We start from the raw sequence: 24,545 nt of genomic DNA, 5'->3' as shown, positions 1-24,545 counted from the left end.
ACACAGGACATAGTGTACTGTCATCCTGTTCTCTCTGCCACCATCTTTGAGAGCTGGGATTTACCAAAGAGAAAGGGAAAAACTCACCTTCACCTCCTCCTCACAGGCATACTGCTATCTGGTACCCACTACACTTACTAATTGTATTGTAACAGTGGGCTAGTTAGCCTCAGCATGTGCTCAGGACAGTACAGCACCATCTGCCTCAAAGAACTCACGGTCTGAAATCAGACACAGGTTACGGGCAGCAAGGAGAGAGTGCTCCCAGCCAGCTGGCAGAGTTATTAGCCAGGACACCCCCAGCTCCCCCTGCAGCGTCCTGCCAGCTGGGCAAAGCTTCTCTACTAAATAGTAACTGTTTCATGGAACATCTCACAAGGATCCAGGCGGTCCCTTGCAGCTACTTGAGGCATCTGTAAGGACTACTCACTTTTGCAGGCACCATCCTCTGCATAGTATCCCACCGGACAGTCAGGAATGCAGTGATCCCCCAGGAGCAAGTGACGGGCGTTCTGGCACTTCAGACAGATGCTGCCGGTGTCCCGCAGGTTGGCCACACACTGACGGCACAAAGGGTGGCAGTCTACAGGAAGCAGGGAATAACGGATAGTGTGATCACAGACAGGCGAAACATAACTGCTAAGGGGAAACACACTGCTGAGAACTCAAGGAAGACATTAGGGACGTAACTTTCAGAACCCCTTTCTGCCATCTGGTGCAAAAGGGCTGGGATCAGGTGCTAAACACTGCACCTCCAGATGTCTGCAAGAGATGACCAGATATTACCGCATTCAAGGAGCATTCCTTTCCTCTTGCGCTCATCCCCATCTTGTGCTCTTCCTAAGCACCACAACGTTTTCACTCTTCCTCAGCAACCACATTCTCCGCAACTCTCCTGCCCCGTTCAAGCATCCTCTTTCCCATCCTTAAGTGAGCTTGGAAAACCTTTGTATAAAGCCAGTTCAAAGCTCTTCGCTTCCCCCAAACCCTTCTCCGATTTTAGGTGCTTCTGCCTACAGGTTTATCTTTAACAAACTACGCTGGCAGCCGTAGGCACTCACCTCCCTCTGCTCCCACCGTTGAAAAACGAAGAGCGCAGCCTGTACAGCTGCATGTCCTTCTCCCGTAGTTCTTACTGTTCAGATTTTCCCACACAAACGAGACATCCATACCCTGAAGAGGCCACTACAGACCTCGAAGCCAAGCCAAGAGCAGCATTTAGAGTTGCGTGAGACTGCCTCAAAACCTTTCCCTTTTTTCATTTCTCCCCAGCAGCACACAAGCTCGTGTCTCCTGACCTCTGCCTGAACTTAGGCGCTTCAAAAGATTTTACAACAAGCCTTTTGTATGCACAACGGTGCAGTGTAAGGCAACCTGGAAGCCAAATTAATCCTCATTATGGTAATTCAGAAAATTGTAAAGGAAATGACGACTGTCTTGAAAGAAATGTAGTAATGAGGCTTGATTTCAGTACCTGGCCTCTTGTCAGATTTCTACTGAAGGTTCAACTTTCTTTCTTCTGTCTCTCTGTCAGACAATCTAATTTTACAAGCTGAAGACAGGCTCACATAGAAGTCCAGGGGAATTCTGCATCCATACCTGCAAGACTGTAATAGCAACTGGAGTCTAACCCTAGCCTGACTTCTCCTATACGATAAACATGGATGATTCTTACCAAACACTGGTGGAAAAGCACAGATGCAGCTCAGAAATGAATGCAATTCTGACTGCATTCAGGGATTCAAGGTCCTTAAAGCACCTGACTCTTTCACCTGACTTTACAGGTTATATAATCTATCTAGTTTCTGCCCCATACTCCCAACCTTGCAGGTGGGAAATTAACAGCCAGAAGGGAGGTAAAGCTGAGCAAGAAGGAAAATTATGCTTAAGATAGTGACGCTGTAGGTTCTCAATCCATCACTGTCAGGACAGTGGTAAGAAAAGAAAAGCAGCACATGAGGTGATCCTCCCAAACTCAGTGACAAACCTCAAAATCTCCTTAGAGGGGTTACACCTTACAGGGGTTATTGTACTGCAGCTTCTGACTGCACAGGAGAAGAACTCAATACCCAAGGCATCATCCCATAAATCTTTACAGCCAAAGATCCCAAACCTGCGCTGACATCAGAGTGGAAAGACCCGCCATCTATCTGTAGCCTCGCTGAAGCCAGAAAGGATTACACACAGCTCCCCACAGACAGCAAGGACTAAGATATCATCCAAATGGCCCTGAGCACCACTTATAATTTGTAGGCACAGGACTGGAGGTGGGGTGAAGAGTTTTAAGCACTTATAGTCAATAAAATTAACATAAATCCGATTAGTTTCTCATGCTTTCACATTTACCTGGCAATATGTCTACTCCCCTTATTGTTAAAATAATACTCCTCCAGTTTAATCTCTTGCTGGAGCCACTGGTCTCTAACAGAGAGTTTGGCTAGATGCAATGAGTAACCAAACCCAGCAAGAGTTTTTCAGTGACCAAGAACAAAAGAGACACCTGTGTACGGTCAATAGGTTCCACAAACAGAGCATAAAAATGAGACAGAGAAACTAAGGGTGCCTGAATAACCAGTATCTACTGTCAATAACTAGACTCTCCCAAACTAACATTTAAAAAGGTAAGTATCTACAAAACTAGGTGCTGTTGCAAGTACAGTTTTCTCTTTACAGCCTCTATGTTTGCTCCTATGTATTGAAAGAGTTATTTTTCTCAGCTACCGTTTTAGAATAAATCAGGCCCATCACTCTGTTGCTCCTTTGCAAGCCTGGAGATCAAAGAGCACACAACACCAAATAAAAAAACAGAAGTGATGCTCATGGTGAATCTGAGGGACACTGGGGATCTAGTGAGGCAGTAAAGGAAAAACTCAAGTGCTTTCTTTTGGAAAAGATTATTTAAATTTTTCACAGGCAGGTCCCTTTGAAGCGAGGACTAACAGAAGCAGAGTGTGTTCTTTATGCTTCTCAATAACACTGCACAGCCGTATTTGTTTCCTGCTTCTGCCTTCTCCCTGTCAATCCTCACTCCAGCTCAGCTAGCAAGCAAGTTACTGCCTGCGGGCTTTGGGCTTTTGGAGGCTTCACATCCCATGTTTGTTGCAGGTCAGTGCAACACACTTAATTCCCTTAGATTTCTTCCCGTATCCAAACTGGATTCTTCAGGGCAGGATGTCACCACCCTGCTTGTAGTCCCAATGCCTCCCTGCTCATTTCTTTGAGACTACTGACTTACCTCCCACTGTCCGACCAACACTTTTTCCTGCTACCCTTTCAGCTGGCTCTAATTTCCTCCTTGTTAATTCACCTCTGTGCAAAAAAACCCCCAACCACCGTACCTATCACTGATCTTCCTATAAAGCAACTTTCGTTGTAAAGTATAATATAATTACTTACACAGATTTCCACTTCCAGAGGTACTTTACTCCACACCCTCTTTAGCTTTCTCTTAGCAAGCAAAGAAAACAAAGAAAACAGTGCCCTTGCTATATGGCAAGTATCTATTATATACAGTTTCCCTGCCTGTCAAGACAGAGAAGGCTGTTTGGGGAGACAAAATTCTCTCTAAAGTGTTTGTGAATGCTCATAAAGGAAACCAGAGGCATTTCTACCTCTCAGTTCCGCCGTTTGCTAAGCAATCAACCACTTGTATTGTTTAAATACATCTCTCCTCTTAAGGGCTCTTTAGAAAAAAATTTCCTGATGCAAGTTTCGTACCATACACTAAGGTAAGGTATGAGGTTTGTAACAGAGTACTACTTTAAATCAGTACTTAAAACACCATGTAATTTACAGGCATGTCAGCATGCAAACGTTCTCTAGCACCTTACATTAAATCCAGAAAGAAAATCAGTATGGTTGATTCAGAAGGACCCCTAGCACTGACCAGGATTTTTGGTTTGATTTAATTGTTGCAAGGGGTTTTTTCCCCTCTCCTTTAAAAGACCTAAAAGGGAATTTGTCACACAAACAAGTGAGGTGAACTCCTGGTGACGTGCAACCATGTTTGCAGGGTTCTGCCTGCATGTTCTGAAAAGGGTGGGAGCTTCTCTAGGCAGCGTAAGGAGGGAGATCCAGCTGGATAGCACCTAGCACAAATGAGCCCAGACCAAAGCAGGGAAATGATCTTCCATTCCTCCTCTGGCAGCTCAGCTGTTAATTTCTGTAGGAGGTTGCACGCCAGCGACTAAGTGGAGCAAAGCCCCCAGCTTCCCTCTTGCTCTGCTCAGAGAAACTCCAGCTCTTTGTGATGATATCAATGTCTCTCTAAGAGTACGGCAACAGCTCATTAATTTTGCAAGAAGCTGAATGTATTTCTTGTTGTCAGAGTGTCCCTTCTGGAATTCTAAGAGCAAGGCAGAAAGGTTTGTTACAGGCATCCTCCTGAGTGAGCTCTTCTGGTTTATCTTTGAGCATTTTCGCAACTGCGCACAGCCTAAGAATGCAAGGGCCCGAGCAGCTGAACATGGGGATTGGGAGTTCCCTTTCAAGGAAGATGCAGTTGGAAGTTAAGATAGGACCTTGGGGGATACTGCATCAGTGGGTGCTTTGATTTTCATTTCACGCCAGCTGCCCTTACTACTAATTCTGGCAGGTAGTCCTTTGCATCCTTTCACGCCTCAGCTGAGAATCCGGTAAAGCTCAGTCCGTGAGCTCCTTTCTTCAGCCACTGCACAGTCTCTCTGCTTTTTTCTAATCACCCTTCCACCGACGCAGGAAAAGATCAACGAGGAAGCATCAAGACAGGCATATGATTTATTCAAATCAGAAAAGTAAGAGTAGGACAACAGTTTTGGCGATGGTGCTACTTTTTAGATTGGTGACTGCAATGTTTCCGGAAGCTGAAGCTGTCTTGGATAAGAGGGAAAGAGAAATCAAAGAGTGTTTTCAAACTGGGAAAACAAAAAACACATATGACCTGAGACTCAACAGGAGACTGCTAAAGCCAAAACCACAGCTATAAAATAAACTCACAAATTGAGCATTCTCGAGGAAGACTGACACAAATTTAGTGTGCCCAAACCAGAGCGTAGAAACTCACTGATCTTTTGAAATTTGAGGCCATTTTGTCCTTCTTCTGCTTACATTTGAAATGCTTATTTGATAAACTGCTGAAAACAACATCTTTTTTTCTGTTAACAAGGCAAATGTTCCAGTCCTCATTCAGGTAACATGTACAATAACACCATTAATTCACAGGCAATGGTTTCAAGTGACAGTTGGTTTTCTGCATCCTGTATGAAAGATTTTCCCCTGCAGGTCCATAAAATATGACAGGTGGCTATAATGCATGGCAGTCCCTATAAGTCGTAACACAGTTCTGCCTGGAGGGTCGGGAATTAGAGATAAATGGAAAGATAACTGTAAAAAAATATTGCTTTGGGAAGTAAAGTAAAAGGTTTTGTTAGATTCTGATGCAAATCATATATTATGCAAGTGTCAGGGGTTTTAATGTTCTCTTTTATGGGACAGCTGCTCTTTAACTGTTAATTAATAACTTGCAAGGGCAAATTTAGCATTTCAATCAGTGCTGAATGAGAAGAATGAGTGAAATTTAACAACCTGGATGAGGAGCTCTTTACCTCTAGTAGAGCTGTCGACACACATCCTTTGCTTAAACATCAGACATAAATTTGGCACAAAGAGGAACACACTTCAGACCGCATATCCAAGACCAAAGCACAACTTCTTTTTAAAGGCAACAAATAACTATGTTCCTCTACAAGGATTTTCAAAACTTCAGTTATACAAAGAAGCGTCAATGCATCTATGTGCAAGACCACGTGAACATTAAGGGTTCCTACGTTACAAGGAATATCTGTACCGGCCTCACGAAGGCAGGACTGACACAAGTGAGTCACGCAGCAAGATTAAGGTCAGAGCTGGGAGGAGGAAAGGTATCTCCTTATGCTCTTCCTTATGTTGCACCTGGAAAGCCTTCTCTCCTGTTTTGGGGGCACAGATCCAAACACTATTGACACTCAGTGATGCCGAGCACTGTGAGCCAAGCCTTGAAAACATCTTTCTACTTTGAGAAGGCAAGTCTCCAAACAGTGGACTGTGTTCATGACCTACAGGGATTCAAATTAAAGCCTGCAAGGAAAGGATGCATCAGCACACTGCAATTGCTTTGGAGCCCAGAAAGCCAGGCAAGGTTCGTTGCAGATGATTCATCACTGTCAGTGTAGCGCATCTGGAGGTCAAACCTTGCCCTCTGCACTGCCTGAGGCCAGTGTTTCCAATTTCTGCTCCTCATTATTGCCAGGCACTGTCATGTCTACCTAATCACCTGGGATTTGGGGAGCACACTTACTGCTCCATGGCACCTCGCCAAACTTACAGGTAACAGCAGTCTAAAAGGGATGATTAAACCACATAGCATACAGCAAGCAGCAGAGTAAACCCTTCTCTGAAAGAATCCTGGTTTATGATAAATGGTACTAAGTTTTTCCAATGAAATTTACAGCTGGAAGACCGCATTTCCACAGGCCTTTTTTCATAGGAAGCATAGTGTAAAGTAATGGGAAAATAAGGTGGAAGAAATAAAGTGCATACAGCTATGACGTGACAGGACATTAATAAGTATCGTTGTAGCCCCTGAAATATTACAGGGCAGAGACAGCTCTTTACACTGAAATGCTGAATTATTTCTATATTGTAATTACTTGACTGTAAGAAGCATCTTGAATCCTCAACCTGATTTCTTGTATTCCTAAGGAGCTGTACAATACTTATAGGGTATTTTCCTACTCCTCAGATACTTTGCTTTCCCCCTCTCTTTGTCTCTGCAGACAAAACAATAACTGTTGATTAAAAGGAAGATGAAGAAATTGTTCATAAAATTAATCTGTGGAGAGCAAAGAAACAAGTCTTTCATTAAAAAAAAACCCAAGACATATATGTAAACAAAAAGAAGTCTTTGTGAAGGGGAATAAGCTATATTAAATTGAGAACAATAGCCTCTCAATGGATATATTTATTACGTCTACTGCATTTTTCCCTTTTCTTAGGATTCCTTATCTCTTTTGGAACTGTTCAGCCTAGATTAAGCCTCACACACCATATCTTTTTCTGATAAAGAAAAAAAGGCTTGATAAAGCTCAGGAATTGTTGGAGCAGTTCCCAGGATATGTTTATACACGTCTGCGTGATGGATTAAAAGCGATTTTTCTTTTTAAACAGATAAATGCAATCAGTGGCTTCTGATGATAGGCTTAAGTGCAGGCACCGCACACCCACAAAGTATAACCCCTATATAGAAATCCTATTACCTCCCAAAAATGCACACAGTAATGCTAGCTGTGCCAATTTTTCTTTAGGGCTCTATAAACGGCTTCTCTGGTTTCCTTAACTCACTTTACTGAAGCTCTGTGCAGGACGTAAGCAGCTTTCCCTGCTCTGGGTCCCCCAGGCTTGGCTCTACGGTGACAGGCAGTATGCTGTAAAGTCCAGACTGGAGCGAGACACAGGCAAGCGCTTGGCCTGGCAAAGGCAAGCACGTTGCCACTCAACAGAGCAGAGCTGCAGCCCATCCTATTGTTAAGAGCATGCTCATTATGATATTAGTAAGTATAGGAATGCTCTGATGATTCCCAGACTGATCCATACATGTGATCTCAAGTCTTCACAACAAACTGTGCAGCAACATACCTGGCAAAGGAGAGCCTTGTCTCCCTCTCCCGACTACCTGCCTTACACAATTTGCAACTGACTTCACGCAGCTTCAGTGAAGATATGTATAGCAGGAGTGGCAAGCAGCTTTGCTATATATTATGCACACTGCAGAGCTGCCTCATGGTATTTTCGTCTCTGTGACATTTTCCTCGTAACAGGGATTTTGATTTCTTCATGGTGTGTGCTCAAGTAGCTGCTTAATGCCACAGAAAGATCATCACACTGTATGACCCACGCCATCTCCTCTTACTTACCCACACAATATCCCACCAGGTTGAGATACTGCTCTTCCTCGCAGCTAGTCCTGCACTTTCCACTAGCTAGAATCGCATGGGGATGGCAGGTTAAGCACTCCAAAGCAGAAGGGCCACGGCATGTCTTGCAGGATGGATGACAGGCTGGATAAGAAAACCAACACTTGTTGTTATGCTCCTGGTATAGTCTACCTTACGCTCTCGCCTCCCCAGAAAGCCAGCCCCTATAATAATCATTTACTCCTACAAAACATGGACATAAAATGATCTAATAGCATCAATGATGGCAGAGTAGTGGTTTGGAAGGTTCTTACATCCTCATTTTGAATAAACAAGATGAGAAATGAGTTGTCAATTTAAAAATGTGATTTGCTCTCTGCATTAATCAAGGTATAGATCTGTACAAAATGTAAAATGTAAAGAGATTGGCCCTTTTATTCCTCCCTCCAGCATATGCTTGTGCACTAAAGAGAGTGGGATGCACAGGGGAGATAAATTAAACATCCTGGGATTGTATGAACATCATATTGGCATGAGTTTGATATCTATGTGTGGAAAATCCAGGAACGATTTCTGCACCAAGCCCTCACAAACTGAAACTTGTAAAATGTGAATGCCATGCCAGCTCATTAGCTATTGCGTCTGCTAAAAGCTCAACAAAAAGATTGCAGAGAAACTGGTTAAAATTGCTCAAAAATATTTCACTCAGGCTGCTTTTGTATCCTCTATCTTTAAAGACAGCTGCCGTATTTCCATGATTTCCATGCTACGGATCTGAGGGAGATAGAAATATGACAGCTAACGATCTGTAAAAAATTCTTTAAAACTACTTTTAAAGCTCTTCTATAAATAAAAGCACAAAAAATCTCCCACCTCAGGACTCCCCCAGGCTACATACAATTGCTCACTCCCCACAAGGAAGCTGGGCGTTTCGCAGCTGCCACAACCTGAGGCTCCAGTGTTTAAGACCTAACGCATCATGTCCCACCACCTTCTCAGCTTCTCAGAAATCAGGCCCATGAATCCAGTGTTCAAAAGGATGAATCAATTTTCTAGACACGCCTACAGTAACAGAGCCTCGCTGTTCAAAACCTGCAGGAGATCTAAACTGGCAGCATACAAAAAGATGCCACTTTCCTGACGCTGAAATTTTATTTCTAAGACATTTACATAAGCCTGAAACTGCATAATGCAGCATTCAGCAGTTACCTCAGCTCTAAGGTGGCAGTGCACAACCTCAAAAATGATGAATCTTTACAATGGCCTGCCAAATAAATGCATTTCTAGAGCTGTTCCTTGGATGAATAAATTGAATACGGACTTTAGAAGAGGTTTCTCTCTCTAAACTTGAGGCCTCCCAGGGAAGCGACCAGTAAATTTCTCCTACTGCCAGAACAGATACATGGATGCGTGATCCAATGGATCTATTATAAAACAACAGACAACTTTCCAATGACCTTGAAGGGACTCATCAGATTTCAAAGGCCTGCATTTCGTCACCCATTGTACTCAGCAGCTCATAATGAGTGGCATACCCCAAAGGCCACCCACCATTTTCTGCAAGTGGCAAACAGGATTTAATCATTGCAGTCACTCAGAAGGTCAGTAGTCGCAGTCATCTGCTCAGATGAGATCAAACAAGCTGAATGAAGGCCACTTGCTGACTGGTGGGCAAGGCTGAGACACAAATAAATAATGCTGTCCCCACTACTGATCAGGCATATTCATAGATGGAATGGCTTTTCTCCTGTATCTGCAGAATTACTTCCTTCTAAACCCAGCCCTATAGCCAGCAGTGGATTAAAAATAAAGCTAATTCATATGGACAATATGCTTATCTAGCCTAATAAAAGCAGCGCATGCTTCAGTGTTGTCCAGCAAAAGACCTCTTCTGCCACAGCGTGCTGGCTAAGAACATCATCCAAGCCTACTGAAATGAAATGCAAAATATCTTCAGGGAAACACTCCAGAGGAGCAAAACTGATTATAATTTAAGATTCAGTGTGTACGCCTCTCTCCCATTAGGAGGAGATTCCATTTCCTGAAATTGGACTATCCTGTTCTCCCCTGAAAATACTTAAATAGCCTCATATAAATCCAACAGCATCTCTAATTACATCGAGGACTGCATTACAAAACATGCATGCAATGAAATTCAGCGGTATAAGCTGCCGGTGCCTGCACTATGCACTTACAGTAGCAGTGATCTTTGTGGCTGAACAGCCCCTCTGGGCACTCAGAGAGGCATCTGCCTTCAAGCAGGACGTGGGAAGACAGACAAGCCGTACAGTCCTGGGAAGTGTTCCCCACGCAGCTTGCACAGGAGGAGTGGCACTCTGCAGGGAAGGGAAAAACAAGAAGACAGGGAGAGCCAGATTAGTTCTAGCTTATCTTGGTTGTTACTGTCGTAGAGTACAGCTAGATTGCTTTCTCCCCAGTGACGACAGGAAGGTATTTCCTTTACAGGATCCTCTGCTTGCGGAAGGTAGAAAGGGCAGGAGTACCAAGGCTGTATAGCACACTTCTTGAAGACAAAGAGCAACCGCAGACAGTTGCATATTTAATCTTTCTTTGCACCCACATTACTGAAACAGAAGGCTGAGACGCATAACGCCGTGTAATACCGTTCTCCTCCCTCCAGGGTTCTGCGAACTTACCAGATTCTGAAATCATCTTCCACTATCACCCTACAGTTACTCCAGGAAGGATTTTCTATCCAGCATCGCTGCATGGTTATCATGAGCCATTCTGGAGCAGTAAGAGCAAATATACACAGAGGTGGGCTGGCCACCTGATTTTATAGCTAGGGAAGTGAACGCTCATTACAAGGATGATTCAGCAAGAATTAGAAGAGTACAGTTAAAGGGTTAGACTTCTTCACCTTTCCTGGTACTGATCCTAAACCAAGCCATCTTAAACTAAGTAATCTGATTAAATAAATATATAAACTCATTAAAAACCTAGTATTTATTAGAGCAGTGACTCAAGGCCACAGGTGCCACTGTGCAAGTCTCCATTGAACGCAGAGAGAGACTTCCTGCCCTCTAGAGAGACAGGACAGACACAGGGCTGGTGTGAAGAAACAAAATGAAATCAAATGATTTATACAAGTACGCTTAGCTGTCTGCTAGAGAGAGAAATCAGGGATCCTCATCACAAATGCAATGACTCCAGGACTATCTTTGACTCAAGTGACTCAAATCATATCAGAGAGGAATTTCGTACAGTTTCATCAGGGAAATGTCAAGCATTAGAAAAATACAGAGATGTTTCTGTGGTTTGGTGAGAAATTACAACCACACAGGTAAAAACTTCAAAACCAGCATTTTAACCTACATATGAACATGCTTCTGTTCTGCACAGATTATGTAGACATGGTACACACCTGTTGTGGGTTTACTTTTTCAAAAAGGTGCATCTACAAACTTTGCGTGAGTATTTTACGGGGGTAGCTCAAAGTTTGAAATCTTAAATCTTCACAACCTTCTGCAATAAATTAAACTACTATTCTAATGCCATTACTAATACGGCAGAGCTAATAACATGAAGGGCTGTGCCGGCATTCTTGCCCAATGACATAATTCAGCACTGTCACCAAACTCTGCTCAGGCCTGTTTGTACAGGTCTGTTCACCCATTTGAGGCAGCGGTATACGGATTTCTTCATTCAGTTTCTATACCATAACCTGGACTCAGCCAAGAAAACCCATTACTTGCCAAGGAATGGCCACTGCATGGATTGGAGGCTCTAGACTAAAGCCTTCAGGAATCAGTCCAAAGCACTGTACACTTTATGGTCTGCGTGGTCACTGTTAAAGACAGGACCATTGCACCAAAAAAAATGCCTCTTCTTCCTTTTTTAAGATCCCCTAAGGCAAAAAAATGAGCTTGTACAGCCTCTTTCCATCAAGTTGAGATGAAGAGATAAAATGAAAATAAATGGATTTTAAATTATGTCCACTTCTATAAAGTGTTTTTTGAACAGGAAGAAACAGCCATCAGTAGCATTGTTGCTATTGTTACTACAATTACTTAAGTGCTGTAGAGTCACTGCCTCTATGACTGGTCTTTCCACAGAGGGAAATCATTGCCATTTCTTAAAGTATCATTTCTGCTTAGGCTCAGGGTGGGCTCTGTTGGCACAAGATGTTCACAGTCTAACCTCTCAGCCTGCTTCTCTCTGCATTATTTTCAAGATACTGCAATATGTTTGTTGTACAGATATCCACACCGGCTGCCACAAGCTCTGTACAGCCAGACAGACTGGCTTGCTGATCCGCCCAGTAAACATTCTTTGCTGAAGTCCACAACAGTTTTCTCTCAAAGCGGTGTGAAACCACATACATCACAAATGTACACCACGTTAGCCTGTTTTCCAAACTCTAGTCTTCATGGAAATGCTTCCTACTTGGTATTTCAGGAGCAGTGATGGCACATGTGCTGCAGGGCATCTATCAAAAGAGCTTCCTCAAAAGAAAAGACTGCTGTGGGATGACTTGACCTGCTCCAAGGGCTAATAAGGAGACAGTTCAGTCTTTTCTGAAAAGGACTTAAGGACTGATCCTGCTTCAAAATAAGTCAGTGGTAAAAATCACATACTCAACTTCAATGAAAAGAAAGCTAAGCTAAGCTAAGCTGTGCAGACTTGAACACAGTAATTTTAAAAAAAAAAAGTACTTGAATCCTTTAGTCGCAAATTTTACGTAGAGTGTATTTTCCCTCAAAAGTACTAGTATATGCCATTCTGAAAGTTACTGAGTTTAAACATTAATGACTCTCACAAGGCAAACACAGGAGCTCAAAGCATGTAAGAATCAAACATCGTACAAGATCACCCTGAACACCCAAAATCCAGTGCAGCGCTGTGCCGAAGGCTTTTCCCGTCCTATACTCACGCTTGCAGACTCCTGTGCTATCCACGTAGAACCGGGCTTGGCAGCGAGAGAGACAAAGGCCATGTACAGCTCCTTCCAAGGGCTGGTGAGGCTGCAGTACGTCCTCTGGCGCCGTGCACTGCAGGCAATGAGAGGTCCCCGGGCCGACGCAGGTGCGGCAGGATGGGTGGCAACCTGTGCACAGGTCAAGAGAGTAGTCAGAGCCGCAGCTCTGAGGACAGCTTTCTCAGAGAGATGGACGAGGCCCAACAACCGTGCAAACCTGGGCATCTGGTCGTGAAGATGAGACAGAAAGGGGAGAAAACAACTGGTTTGGGTCCTCTTGTTCACCCCTCTTTCCAGTTTTGTATTGCTGCAGACAGTCTGACACTCAAAGAGCTAGCAAAGAGCACATACTTCGCAGCAACTCACAAGCTAAGAAACTTGTTCCATAAACAGATGGGGTGCTGTATTTTCTACAATGGAACAGGGATTTTAGAAAAATACTTTGACACCTTTCCCCCTGCCCCCAAATAACGTCTCTTTTCTTGAATAAGGTTGATGAACAAATAATGTTTGGAAAAAACTGCAGTACTGTGTCACAGGCAGTAATTTTCCTTTAATTTCTGGAGCTGCAATGGTGAACACAATCTCACTAGGAGACACAGCAAGAACTGACAGTCTGAAGGGCTCATAGGAAGCATAAATTCATCTTCTGAATTTTCAGGTTTCCATTGCTGCAAAAATGACCTCAGTCTTAGCAAATCTATTAGGTGTGTGTAGAATTTCATCCACCTCTTAACTTGTGTCAAGAAAAACTTGAAAGCAATGCACATTTTATTTCAACAGCATAGAGAAAAAAAAGTCCCCAAGATCACTAAATCCGGAGGGGTGTGAACGCAGAAAGTATTTGAGAAAGTCTGCTTTTTCTCAAAGTAGAAAACAATCAGCAGGCAAACACAGGAATTACTCATTGACCATTTCAGCATAGGATAAAGGATCAGCATCATAGCTGGGTGCTCTGAGCACACCCCGACAAAAGCCAGTATAGATACACTGATTTACAGCAGCTGGGGAACTTACTCCAAGCACATAGCTTACCCTTGCAGACATCGTGATCCTGGTAAAAACCATCTCCACAGCCCTGCAGGCACTGGCCCCGGTACAATGCCAGAGGAAAGGAACAGGAGGTGCAGTGAGTGGCCAGAGGTCCCTCACATGTGGAGCATGAATCATGACAAGCTGATAAAGAAACAGAGCACACAGAACTGAAATATCCCATTTTTTTCTTCCTGAGAGTGCTGTTGCTGACTACAGCCTCCTCCAGCCAACAATGAACTCCCAGCTGGCATGATATTCAGCTATGTGAACTAATGAGAGCAGAAGTGCATGTGTATTAATAACTACTAACAGTAATAACTCTCACGCACACAGTGTTTTGAATATGTATCTCAGCATGTCTTAATATGCTTCGCAAGGCAAAGAGGTTATTTAAAACGATCTATCACAAGTGAACCAAAGAAAACAAAAAATCAAATTCCTTGTCCTCACTCGCACTTCTGTGCTCTTAACATTCCCTCCCCACAGGTAAACATCTGGGGAAAAGAAGACAACATGTGGACGGTGCCTTGAGAGCCTTCAAAAAGGTCATGCAAATATGCCTCTTACCTCTGCATCTTCCACTGCTACTTGGGAAATATCCGTCCGGGCATTCTGAAACGCACTTCCCATCATGTAACAACTTATCCGAAGCACAGGTCAAACACCTGGGTTGGTCTGAATAGCATGTTTCACAGAACTGGTCACAAGCTGCCAAAGAGGACAGCTCATTAATGAAATGCACTCAATAAGCAAAGAACAATAAGAGTTATCAACCTGGCCACACAGATAAAATAAAGTAAGCCAAACCATGCCTTGTCCTTTCTTTGTCAGAAAGGCATCTTTAAACATTCCTCTCCAGCACAAGTAACCTTTCGCACTTGCCTGGAATAAGTAGTGACATTCACGGAGGTAGACGTGTGAGTGCAGACAGGTATTCACTGACCTGTATCCCGTCTAGGACTCTAAGTACAAATATCAGAAATGGGTCTAGACCAGCACTCCCTCCACTCCTGACACAACCTCCTCCAGCTAATGTAGTATATTTTTCCTGTTCACCAACAGTCTGTGAACAGGGAACACCATTCTGAACAATTTCATGTGTGAGAACCATCTCATACATCTTTACATACCTTTGTACAACAAGCATCAGTTATCAGATTGTTCAGGAAGTAAAAGATGGGGGAAAAGTTGATCAAAAAAATTGTAATTCCCCCCCTGCCTTTTCTTCAAATCAAAGTTGTAAGTGTGAAAATGCACCTAAAATCGAGCATGATAATGTTCCTTATCAATTCCTGTGGTCTATATTCTCCCAGGCAGGCAGTTCTGAAGTTAACTGACCCTTTGTCTAAGAGCACGATGAAACTCTGGCTTCCCTAAGTCAGTAGCGCTACTGCTGCTGTATGTGCAGAAGGGCCAAGCATTTTACTTAACCAATTTTTGTTTCTTCTCGCCAGTCAGAGAGCCTCCCTCCCTTTAGAACAGCTTACAGCTCTCCAGTTGGGTATCAAAATGCATGTTTTTGGCAGAAGGTGAAAGGCCTGAATCCTGGAGGTTGTGACGAACAGCTATGCAGTTTTGAGAGATCACTGGCAATAAAAATCAAAATTATGGTCAAGCTGCATCTAAGTTAAATTTCCTTTTGAGCTTAAATGATTTTCAGCTACAGATGTAAGATTTCAAGCCTGCACCACACTTCAAAAGACAGGTGAGTAACATTTACTGGTATAGACATCAACCAAACTGAAAGGGAACCTCGTCAAAGTGAAATTCATCTGGAAGTGGCCGGAATAGCAACAATTTTGTTAACATGCTCCAGGTTTTAAGCCCTCTCTAGCTAGCTGTGGCTCAGACAGACCTTCTTGAAGACAGACAACCCCTGTGTCATTTCTACTGATGATGCTGGACAGTCCTTCAAAGCAGCTGGAGGTGGCTGCCAGCAGAAACCCAGACTTGACCGGATTGGTTGTGGCAAATTTTAGATTCTTTATTTGAGATTTTTTTTCCCCTTCATGATCTGTTTGACTTAGATCTTTTAATTCCCTCCAGCCATCTCTTCCCCTTTTCTCAGCAAACCTTCCCAGCTCCCAAGTCTCATCAGTTGTGCAGGTATTAGCTTCTGTGATGCTAAATTATAAGGAAATTTACAGAAACCTGCTAGCAAAGGCCATTTTTCTTTCTGCAGACAAATGGATTTGTCAAGCCCTCAGAAAACAACTCAGTTAGGCTTTCAAGCTGTTCAGTGAGAGAAAAAACCTTCAACCTTTCAACATCTGATTAGCTTAAATGAATTAATAATCTTACAAACAAACAGCAGCTTTCCTCATCCGATATTTATGCACAAGGTGCATCTGGCTTCTTAGACATGAATAAAATCACAGCTGCTGCACAGCTAAACGAATTATTGATTCCTTTTTTGCAGAGCATTTCTCAAACTTCTTGCAATTGGAGAAGAAAACAGGTATTTACCGCTGCAGATTCCATCCTTTGTATAAAATCCCTGTCCACAGCTGGCCACGCAGAGCCCTGCTTTTAGCATGCGTGATGTGTCTTTGCAGGACAAGCAATTGTTCTCAGCAGCACCCCAGCATGAGGAACAGGACTCGTGACAAGCTGCAGGAAAGAAAGGTGCAGGATTAACAAATAATCAACTTCCAATCAGCTCTTTAAAATGAAGAGTTTGCAGTAATTAACTTCTTTTGCAGTTTTGTTCCTTAAATTCATGGGCATTCACGGCTTCAGAAAAGGAAAAGAAAGCAAAAAACCACTGCTCTTGTTATGTTAGTATCATTCATCCAAGCCATCTCAGGGGTACTATTTACAGCTTCATTTTGTATGTGCAACATGACATGCAGTATACATCAGAGCAGTTTCTGTAGCTGTAATCAGACTAGGAGGAGTGTTGGTAACACTGTAAAGTCCTGTTCATCCTGGTGCTAGGGGCTGTAAAAGCACAAAGGGAAACGGGAAGAGATCCCATCACACGCTACTTAACAAACAGACCTGCAATCAGATCCTTGCAGTGACTACTGACATTAACGCAGCTCCACGTTGTACAAACACAGAGTTAGGCTGCAGGGCTGTAGTCAAGATCCTGCAAAATTAAAAACAAGACAGCCTACTTCTAGAAACAACTCCTTCTGCCCTTCCCGGGCTCTGCACCGGCGCAGAAGGAACTGACTTCTGGCTGTTGGCCTATCTGGTTGGGCAGGGCAGAAACCCTCACGTGCTCAGACTGGGGAAAGGTGGGCAGTGGGTCTTGGGTCCAGGACAGCAGGCACTGCCTATCTTTTCCTTGACATTGCCAGCAGAAGAGAAGGGGCATTCCCTCACTGAGTTGAGATACCAGCTTCTTTTCTCTCTGGGTGAGCCATGTATCATGGCTGGGACACAGTAATGTTTCAGATATTCCTGAAGTATATCACATTCCTGCAATGCAGGCAGTATAAATGCCCTCTTCTGTGGCACCCGAGTACAGGAACACATAGGCAGAACAGAGTGATCCTCGAGCACAATGACGTCTTAGAATTAAACTAATAACTGTATGGAGATCAATTCTGCCTCCCAGAACAGCTGTTGAACGAGCCACCTTATTTGAAACCGTACAAGTTCAGCTGTGAGCGAAATTCAGCCCACTGTGGTTGTTACTGTTTATGAAATCTGTGACGCAGACTCATGTTAAATCCTGTGCTACCAGTGCTTGCAGGAACTGTGCAAATTACAGTTCTTTTAGCTATTAGATTTTTTTCTCAATTACACCCAAACATGTTCCAAAGATGTTCTTAAATTTATTATTTCACAATAAGGCAGGTACATGCTTGTGCTCCCAGACCATGGCAGGTGGGAGAAAACAGAACTTTCTGACATTCGCCCTGTATACGCAAACACGTCTAAAGTTGCACCCACCCAAAAAAACCTCATCTGCGAGTAGTCTCAGTGTAATGCAGGAACCAGCGGACAGAGCAGCAGCTCATCCACATAACTAAGAGCACATTCACATACAGAACAGTGACAAAAGCAAACACCTTCCTGCCCAAATAAACCCCCTAAGTGAGAGACAATTCATCCTCTCCCCAATAACAGGTGAAAGTGTTTGCAATCCAGGTAGCCGTAAGTAAGTTTACAGCAAACCAGCGATCACCACTACTCCCATCTCACTCCTGTTTTGCATGGTTTCTATGCTTATTCTGTCTGCTTGAGTCCATAGTTGCTCTTTGGTTTGTTAATTAATGAGATCGAGCACCTATGTTTGTGCTTATATGAGTCACACTGCACAGCATAAGATAAACACCCCATCTTAGTGGATCTCACCGCTCCCCAAGGCAGGGAAGTGTTATCATCTCCATCTCATACGTAGGGAACAAACACCGAGATGTGACGTGACATGCATGGGCTTAGAACAGGGAGTGTTTCAGGAGCCAAGACACGGGACATTTGAGTTCATGCCCAGCACATGGTCCTCTGACATTCTTGATGTTCCTCCTCCCCGCTTCCACCTTTGTTTATTTTCCCTTTCCGCGTCTTCTTCTATTGCCTTGTAACTAGCTGTTTGCATTCCCCCTCGTCTCGCCTCCGGCATCTTTTTTACCCCACACCTTATTCCTGATCTCTCCAGAACACTGTGGCTTTTCTAGTTCCTGAACACTCCTATGTGAGGAGCGTCTCATAAGGATGCTGGGCATCCTGTACCTGAAGGAATCTTCCCCCCAACTCCTACAGCAAGTGCCATCATCACTATCAAGCGCATCTAATTGTGGCTGAATCACAACACAATGAATACCAAACATCGCATCCCAAGGTAAAGATTGTGCACACTTTTCTGCTCCAGTCGATAATTTCCCTTGTTGACAAAAAGCTGCGTCTCATCCAACTTGGATGATTCTCAGGGCACGTCTACACTTGAAAGTTAACTGCAGCGTACGAGTTCATGCTGTAAATTCTTAAGTACTGAAATGTCCTCACTTCACCTTCCAGCCGTGAGTGTTTTGCTCCTCTCTGAGCTCACTCTAACTTTCAACATCTTTTTGAAAGAGCAGGCACCAGGACTCAGATCCTCTAATTATAGACTTCCCACTGCACAGTTTGACCCCCTTGCTGTTAACCTGCCTCAATATGTTGACACATCTGAAAATACCCAGTTCTTTGCAAAGTTCTCAAGTTCTCTCTGGAGATGCTGCTCCTTTCCAAGAGACACTTTTCTCCCCTGGCAGCCTGGCCTCCAGACTCTCTTTTTAAACAGGCAGCCTTGCATACAGCTGTATTAAAAATGCACTTTTGATGAAAGCCAGGTCAGCTGGGCAAATGTGCTTTGGCTCCCACTGTGCACCATTTGCTGCCTGCACTACACCAACCGCTCCTGAGCACATCCTCACCTCAATCTCTGCTCTCAAGCAGCTGCCTCAAGCTGCCCCTTTGTGTAGGTCAAAATAATGTCTTCACCTCCTGCCAGCACCACACATTTTGCTGGATTAAGTCTACCATAAACAATACCTACGCTGGAAAGGTCTTTGGCATGGCTGGACCCACATCCCAGGCTCTTCTCTGGAGGTGCTGCCCAGCAGTATTGCCTCTCTGCCACAGCCGTTCTGCTGGGCTTTTGTCACCACCACCACTGTCCTTGCCTACAGCTACTTGCAGTGCCAACAACCCTCCCTCCCAGCTCACCTTCCCTTCTGGCTCTGGCTCTCCTAAGCCTTTCTACGGACACATGGCCGTAGGGCTAATAAAGCAGCAGACTGGCCAGCTCAGCCCACTCCCCCGTTTCTCTGCTGCCAGAAGAAACTCACCACAAATGTTACTCTAAACACAGCCACCAAGAAAGGGAGTGAGACAAGACGGAAGGGTGTTTTAGACAGGGTGGGTTAAGAGCACTCCCAGTGTCATACTTCTAGTGGGGAAACCTGTAATGTCTAGACTCAAGCCAGGTGATGGTACAAACCAGCACAGCCTGCAGGATGGAGGAGTTTAAGATCTTACTTCACTCCCCCTCTCCAGTTGGCTCTCACTGGCCCTTGGCAAAGAGCCTGCAAATCCACTCCTGGGTATTGCAGCAGCTTCCAAGTCTTCCAGTGAGGCAGCTGTTGTGTTAAAATTGCATGTCTTCCTAGATGGGGGATGACTTCTGTGGTATCTCAGCTATGGAAAGGCTATAGTGAGAGAAGGAAAGATGAAGTACATCCTACCAGAGTCATGAGACCTTCTGAGAAGCTGCAGTGAATTTGGCAAACTGATAGGAAACAGATCCTCTGGACTCCAAGCTACTAGACAGAGACCAGGCTCAAATGGCTTCTTTGAGATAGAAAGGGACAGAAAGGGAGGGGATTTAAGTAGCAGAGTTTGAAAGAAAGGAAAGGAGAAAGAAAGACTGCAACCCAATTTTTAGCAAGACAGCCACATTCAGCATTTGGAAGCAGTGCAAATGACTCAAAGTACAGGATTGGTAAAAATGTCTTCAGGTGGGCCAACAAGAAAAAATGCTTGCAGTAGGAGACTCAGCTCTGATGCGCTGCTCCAATCACTAGCTCTGCCGTGCGAGCCCTCCCCAGGAACAGGCTCCACGGACTCCTCTGACACAGCCATTTCTGTATGCGAGGTGGCAAGCACCTCCCCAGGAGTTATCAGCTGCCAGTCTGCAGATGACAAACACGCAGTCTGATTCATGCTCCTACAGACACAATCCTTCACTTCTCGTGCTTGCAGCGACAGGCACCAGGCAATTTATTTTCACATGTCTTGAGGACTTTTTGTCACAAGTCCAGCAGCTACTAAATCCCAGCCCATATCTCCACTCTGTTTGCCATCAGATGGTACAACCGCAGCTGGAATTGTAAGCAATGGCCTCCCAACATGTAGGACTTGGGTTCATGCACACGGGACAGCAGCCCCAAGCCATTCCTGCCCTGTGTTTATACCCACTCACACACACCCTGCCTGTGGAAGCTTTGGCTCTTTCAGCACTGGTTCACTGCCAGACTCAACAGCTGCTCCTCGCCCAAACAGCCAGTCACCAACTCCACTGAAAAAGCAGGGGAAATAATGGAAGCATTCAGTGAGCCACTGTCAGCTATAACATCTTTGCCTACAGCAACTAAGTACCTGTGTGAAAATAAATCAACAGAAATGACTGCATCGCTAGGAAACTGTTTTCACCCTTTCTGGCTATTTTCAGTTCAGATTTGTAGGGGCCGTTTTGAATTGCCTCCTCCCTTCAGTGTGGATACTGGACTTACGTGGAAGACCCTGGAGCTTAGCCAGACACTGCTGCTGAAGGAAAGATGTTCAAAAGAGTATAGTTGACCTTCCATTGCAATAGGGTGTGCAATTACTCTGCCTCAGCTGACACAATGGCATTCATTAAGCTGCAGTAACATGTTTTTCCAGAAAACCAATGTTAAACAGACAAAACTTCCAGGGTCTCGCTTCTTGGTTAAAGCAAGAGCGCTCCAGCGGCTCCTGAGCCAACGGGTCTTTTTCTCTGCTGTGTTACTGAGGAGTTGCAGGGGTGTAATGTAGGAGTCACAGAGAAGCGACACAAGCCCAGGCTTTTAGAAGATGAGAGGTCGTGCAAAGTGATGTTTCTGTTCTTTCATGATTGACCAAAAGTCAGAGAATCAATTCAAGATCCACTCACCAAACTCTCTCTTATCTGCATCAGTGCAGGTATAACATTCCCAGGTTTGACAACAGCAGCAGGGCTAACGCAAATGGCATCCCAGCAAGAACACAGTAGGAAGTCACTGCTTGGCTTTGGGAAAGCACAGATGGGGTCCAACCGCTTTGTGCCGCATGGTACCATTAAGCACCTCTAAACTGCCCTCCTCACCGTGAGCTGGGCAAGCTCAGCTTAGTCATGGTTAGTCATTTATCCTCAAGATGAGCCTCCACAGCCAGATACAGCAGAGAAAAACAACAGGTCGTGAATAAAAATCCAAGTGCTTTGCTACAGAGTGAGCTGGGTCTGTTAGTGTCAAGTTACACATCTCAACATTCGCATTTTGGGAGATCAAAGCAGAAACACTTGAGTTCTGCCTAGGCTTTTGAATAATCTTGAAAACATAAATAATTTAGTTAGAAAAATGCAGTGAGAGCACTGAACACTGCAAGTCCTTCGAGCCCTTCTGTTCTACTAGGCAGACATAATTTTTTTTTTTTTTTGCTTCCCTTTGCTTTGCCTTTGGTGGGGGGGTTCTTAACTGTTTCCACAGCCTATTTCTGACAAAGAAGACTTAATCTACCACTCTGCTCTAAGCCTGATACAAACTGACCCATGATCTTTAAATACACTGCTACATAACTGAACCTATCACACTTTGTTCTCAACTTCACTTTCTCTTAACGGTTTTAAGACTTTACAGAAGCAGGTGGAGGGGGGGCAGAAAACAACTTTAATGTAAGATTAAAATAGGGCAGAGATCAAACAACTGTATTCTGAAATTCAAAGTAGATTCAATTAGACCAGATGTTATGAAACATGAACAAAAGGAAAGATTGTGTTTTGTTACAATGCAGATAACAGTGTTTCAACAATAGGATGGAGTAAGAAACCTGGTCTTGTAGGTCTTTTTCATCTCCAGAGCGAATTCCACAAGAGGGAGTTTACTGGAACTATAGCAATTAACATAGTCTAGTTCATCCTTATTGTGATTTTGGAACATGCTTATCGCAGATGTTAAAACCATTATGAGAAAAAATATTTCTGAACAGTCTGAAGCTCGTCTGGACAATCAAATTAGAGATTTGTAAAAATAAAGAGCATACAAAGAAAGAGTGAATGGCAATGAATTATGGACCGTATCTGAAATTTAAGACTTTCTCCACTGGTTTGACTTTATGCAGAAAATGCAGCCAGGCAGAACTAAAGCAAATTGGTTTAATTCCCTTGAGGAAACAGGAACAAATTTTCCCAGCAACTTTCAGCTACAAGCATGCGTGACTGCGAATTTGGATGGAATGTACAATCAGGAATCTACAAACCAGTAATAAAATGAAACACTAGCCTTTCCCTACCACTTCAGCAGTACACGGGCACTGCCAATTAAAACACTAGGAGCAGGTGGAAAGGAAATGGTAAAAGAAAACCAAATGAAGTAGAAGATTATTTGATACTTAAGCCAATAAATTCTTTTGGACTGGGTCTCTCTTTTCTATTTATACATGCACAATGGGGCCCTAGTCTAAGTCACTGCTGGAGGACAGAGGTTTTTCAGACTTTCAAAACCTGAAACAAATGGTCAGCTCTTTAAGGAAAACCACTTCAGAAAAGGAAGCTGGACTTACAATCTAAAGTGCCTTCCCCTGAAATTTGCCAAAAGCCCTAAGTCTGTGTTTAATTTTAAGCTGGAGGGCAGTTCCAAAGAAATTAAAGTGAAGGCTCAAGAAGTTAAGGATGTGCTCCACTCCTTTGCTGAATTAGAGCTGCAGAAATGATGAGAAGCCTTCTAAAAAGGCCAACATCAAGAGGGGAGAAGTGTTAACTTTAGAGAAAACAATTAAACTGTCATGATGAAAAAGCAGCTGCCTTACAGTATTTCAAAGGAGCAGGGGAAGCTCATAAAAGCACTATCATAGTTCCATCAAAGGGAAAACTGTAACTTCCCAGTCTTATTCTCAGTCTTTCCAATTGCTAAGATACAGGATTTAGACACATCTCAGTGGTTTATAAAATTACTAATTTACTTTGTAAATATGCTTCCTGAGAACAGTTAATCCAATCAACTTTCAGGAAGAGTGCACCACATGAAACAAATGAATGGCAAAACAAAGCAAAAAACTTTTCCAAAAGTATTTTCTTTCAGCTTTTCTGAGTCCTATCAATCCCCCATCCCTCCAAGCAATTAGCAGCTGCAGTTAGTCTGAACTGAATGCAAACAAAACCCCCAAGGATCAGATTGCCAGGCATGGCTCAAGGTTTTACATCCTTAGTGAAATTAGTACGTACATCTTGCTCTGTAACACCACCTTAACACCACAAAAACCACAGTCACATTTCCAAAAGAGAATTCTGAATTGAAAGAGGACAGTGGTTAAAAACCGCAGTGTTCAAAAGCAGAGAGTTTTAGACCAACAGAACTGATTCGCTGAGGAATTTTAGCAAATACTTCCCCAGCAAGTAATCAATTTTACACTGTATGACTGAGTCCTTCTGTTCACTCCTTCCTTTACTCTAGGGTGAACATTAACACCTATGTCAACAGCAGATCCCTCAACAGAGGGTATATCTAACAGCGCGGGTACAGCTTTTGTCTGCTGTTTCGCTGTCACAAAGTATTGAAGTCTTTTTTGCTTTGAGTTACCTGTGCAGAGGAGCTGATCCTGAAAGTATCCCTTCCCACATGAAGTCACACACTGCCCGTTCTTCATTAGCAGGGATGTCTGGCACGAGGAGCACTCAAATCCATTGGAGCAGGCTGAGCATGTTTCATTGCAGGCTTCCAAGAGAAAGAATAGAGAAGAAAGATATATTAATCCCAAATGTCTTGATGCAGCAAGACTCCCCTGCTCTGATAAAAGGAGACAATTTTGCCTCATTTTGGCAAAAGAGTTTGAGAATTTGCATTTTTCAGCGGCTTCCACCTGAAACCTGCTGAAGCCTTAAGCCCATGGTTACTACTCAGTATGTGCCCAAATGCTTTTCCAAACAAAGCCTA

General features: G+C 43.7%; 1 protein-coding gene across 1 annotated transcript in view; it reads right to left on the bottom strand.

The window, feature by feature from the left end:
- Window positions 1-24,545, bottom strand: part of FRAS1 (Fraser extracellular matrix complex subunit 1) — a 172,920-nt gene that overhangs the window by 68,895 nt on the left and 79,480 nt on the right. Inside the window, exons 13-20 of the mRNA XM_059826722.1 lie at window positions 24,192-24,326; window positions 16,369-16,512; window positions 14,470-14,610; window positions 13,903-14,043; window positions 12,823-12,996; window positions 10,124-10,264; window positions 7,929-8,072; window positions 431-583 (exon numbers count right to left, since the gene is read on the bottom strand). Of these exons, the coding sequence (XP_059682705.1) occupies window positions 431-583; window positions 7,929-8,072; window positions 10,124-10,264; window positions 12,823-12,996; window positions 13,903-14,043; window positions 14,470-14,610; window positions 16,369-16,512; window positions 24,192-24,326 (1,173 nt within the window). The remainder of the gene's footprint in view (window positions 1-430; window positions 584-7,928; window positions 8,073-10,123; window positions 10,265-12,822; window positions 12,997-13,902; window positions 14,044-14,469; window positions 14,611-16,368; window positions 16,513-24,191; window positions 24,327-24,545) is intronic.

The sequence above is a fragment of the Gavia stellata genome, chromosome 19, assembly GCF_030936135.1.
Source record: "Gavia stellata isolate bGavSte3 chromosome 19, bGavSte3.hap2, whole genome shotgun sequence".
Lineage (NCBI taxonomy): Eukaryota > Metazoa > Chordata > Aves > Gaviiformes > Gaviidae > Gavia > Gavia stellata.
This window is presented reverse-complemented; position numbering and strand designations above follow the sequence as displayed.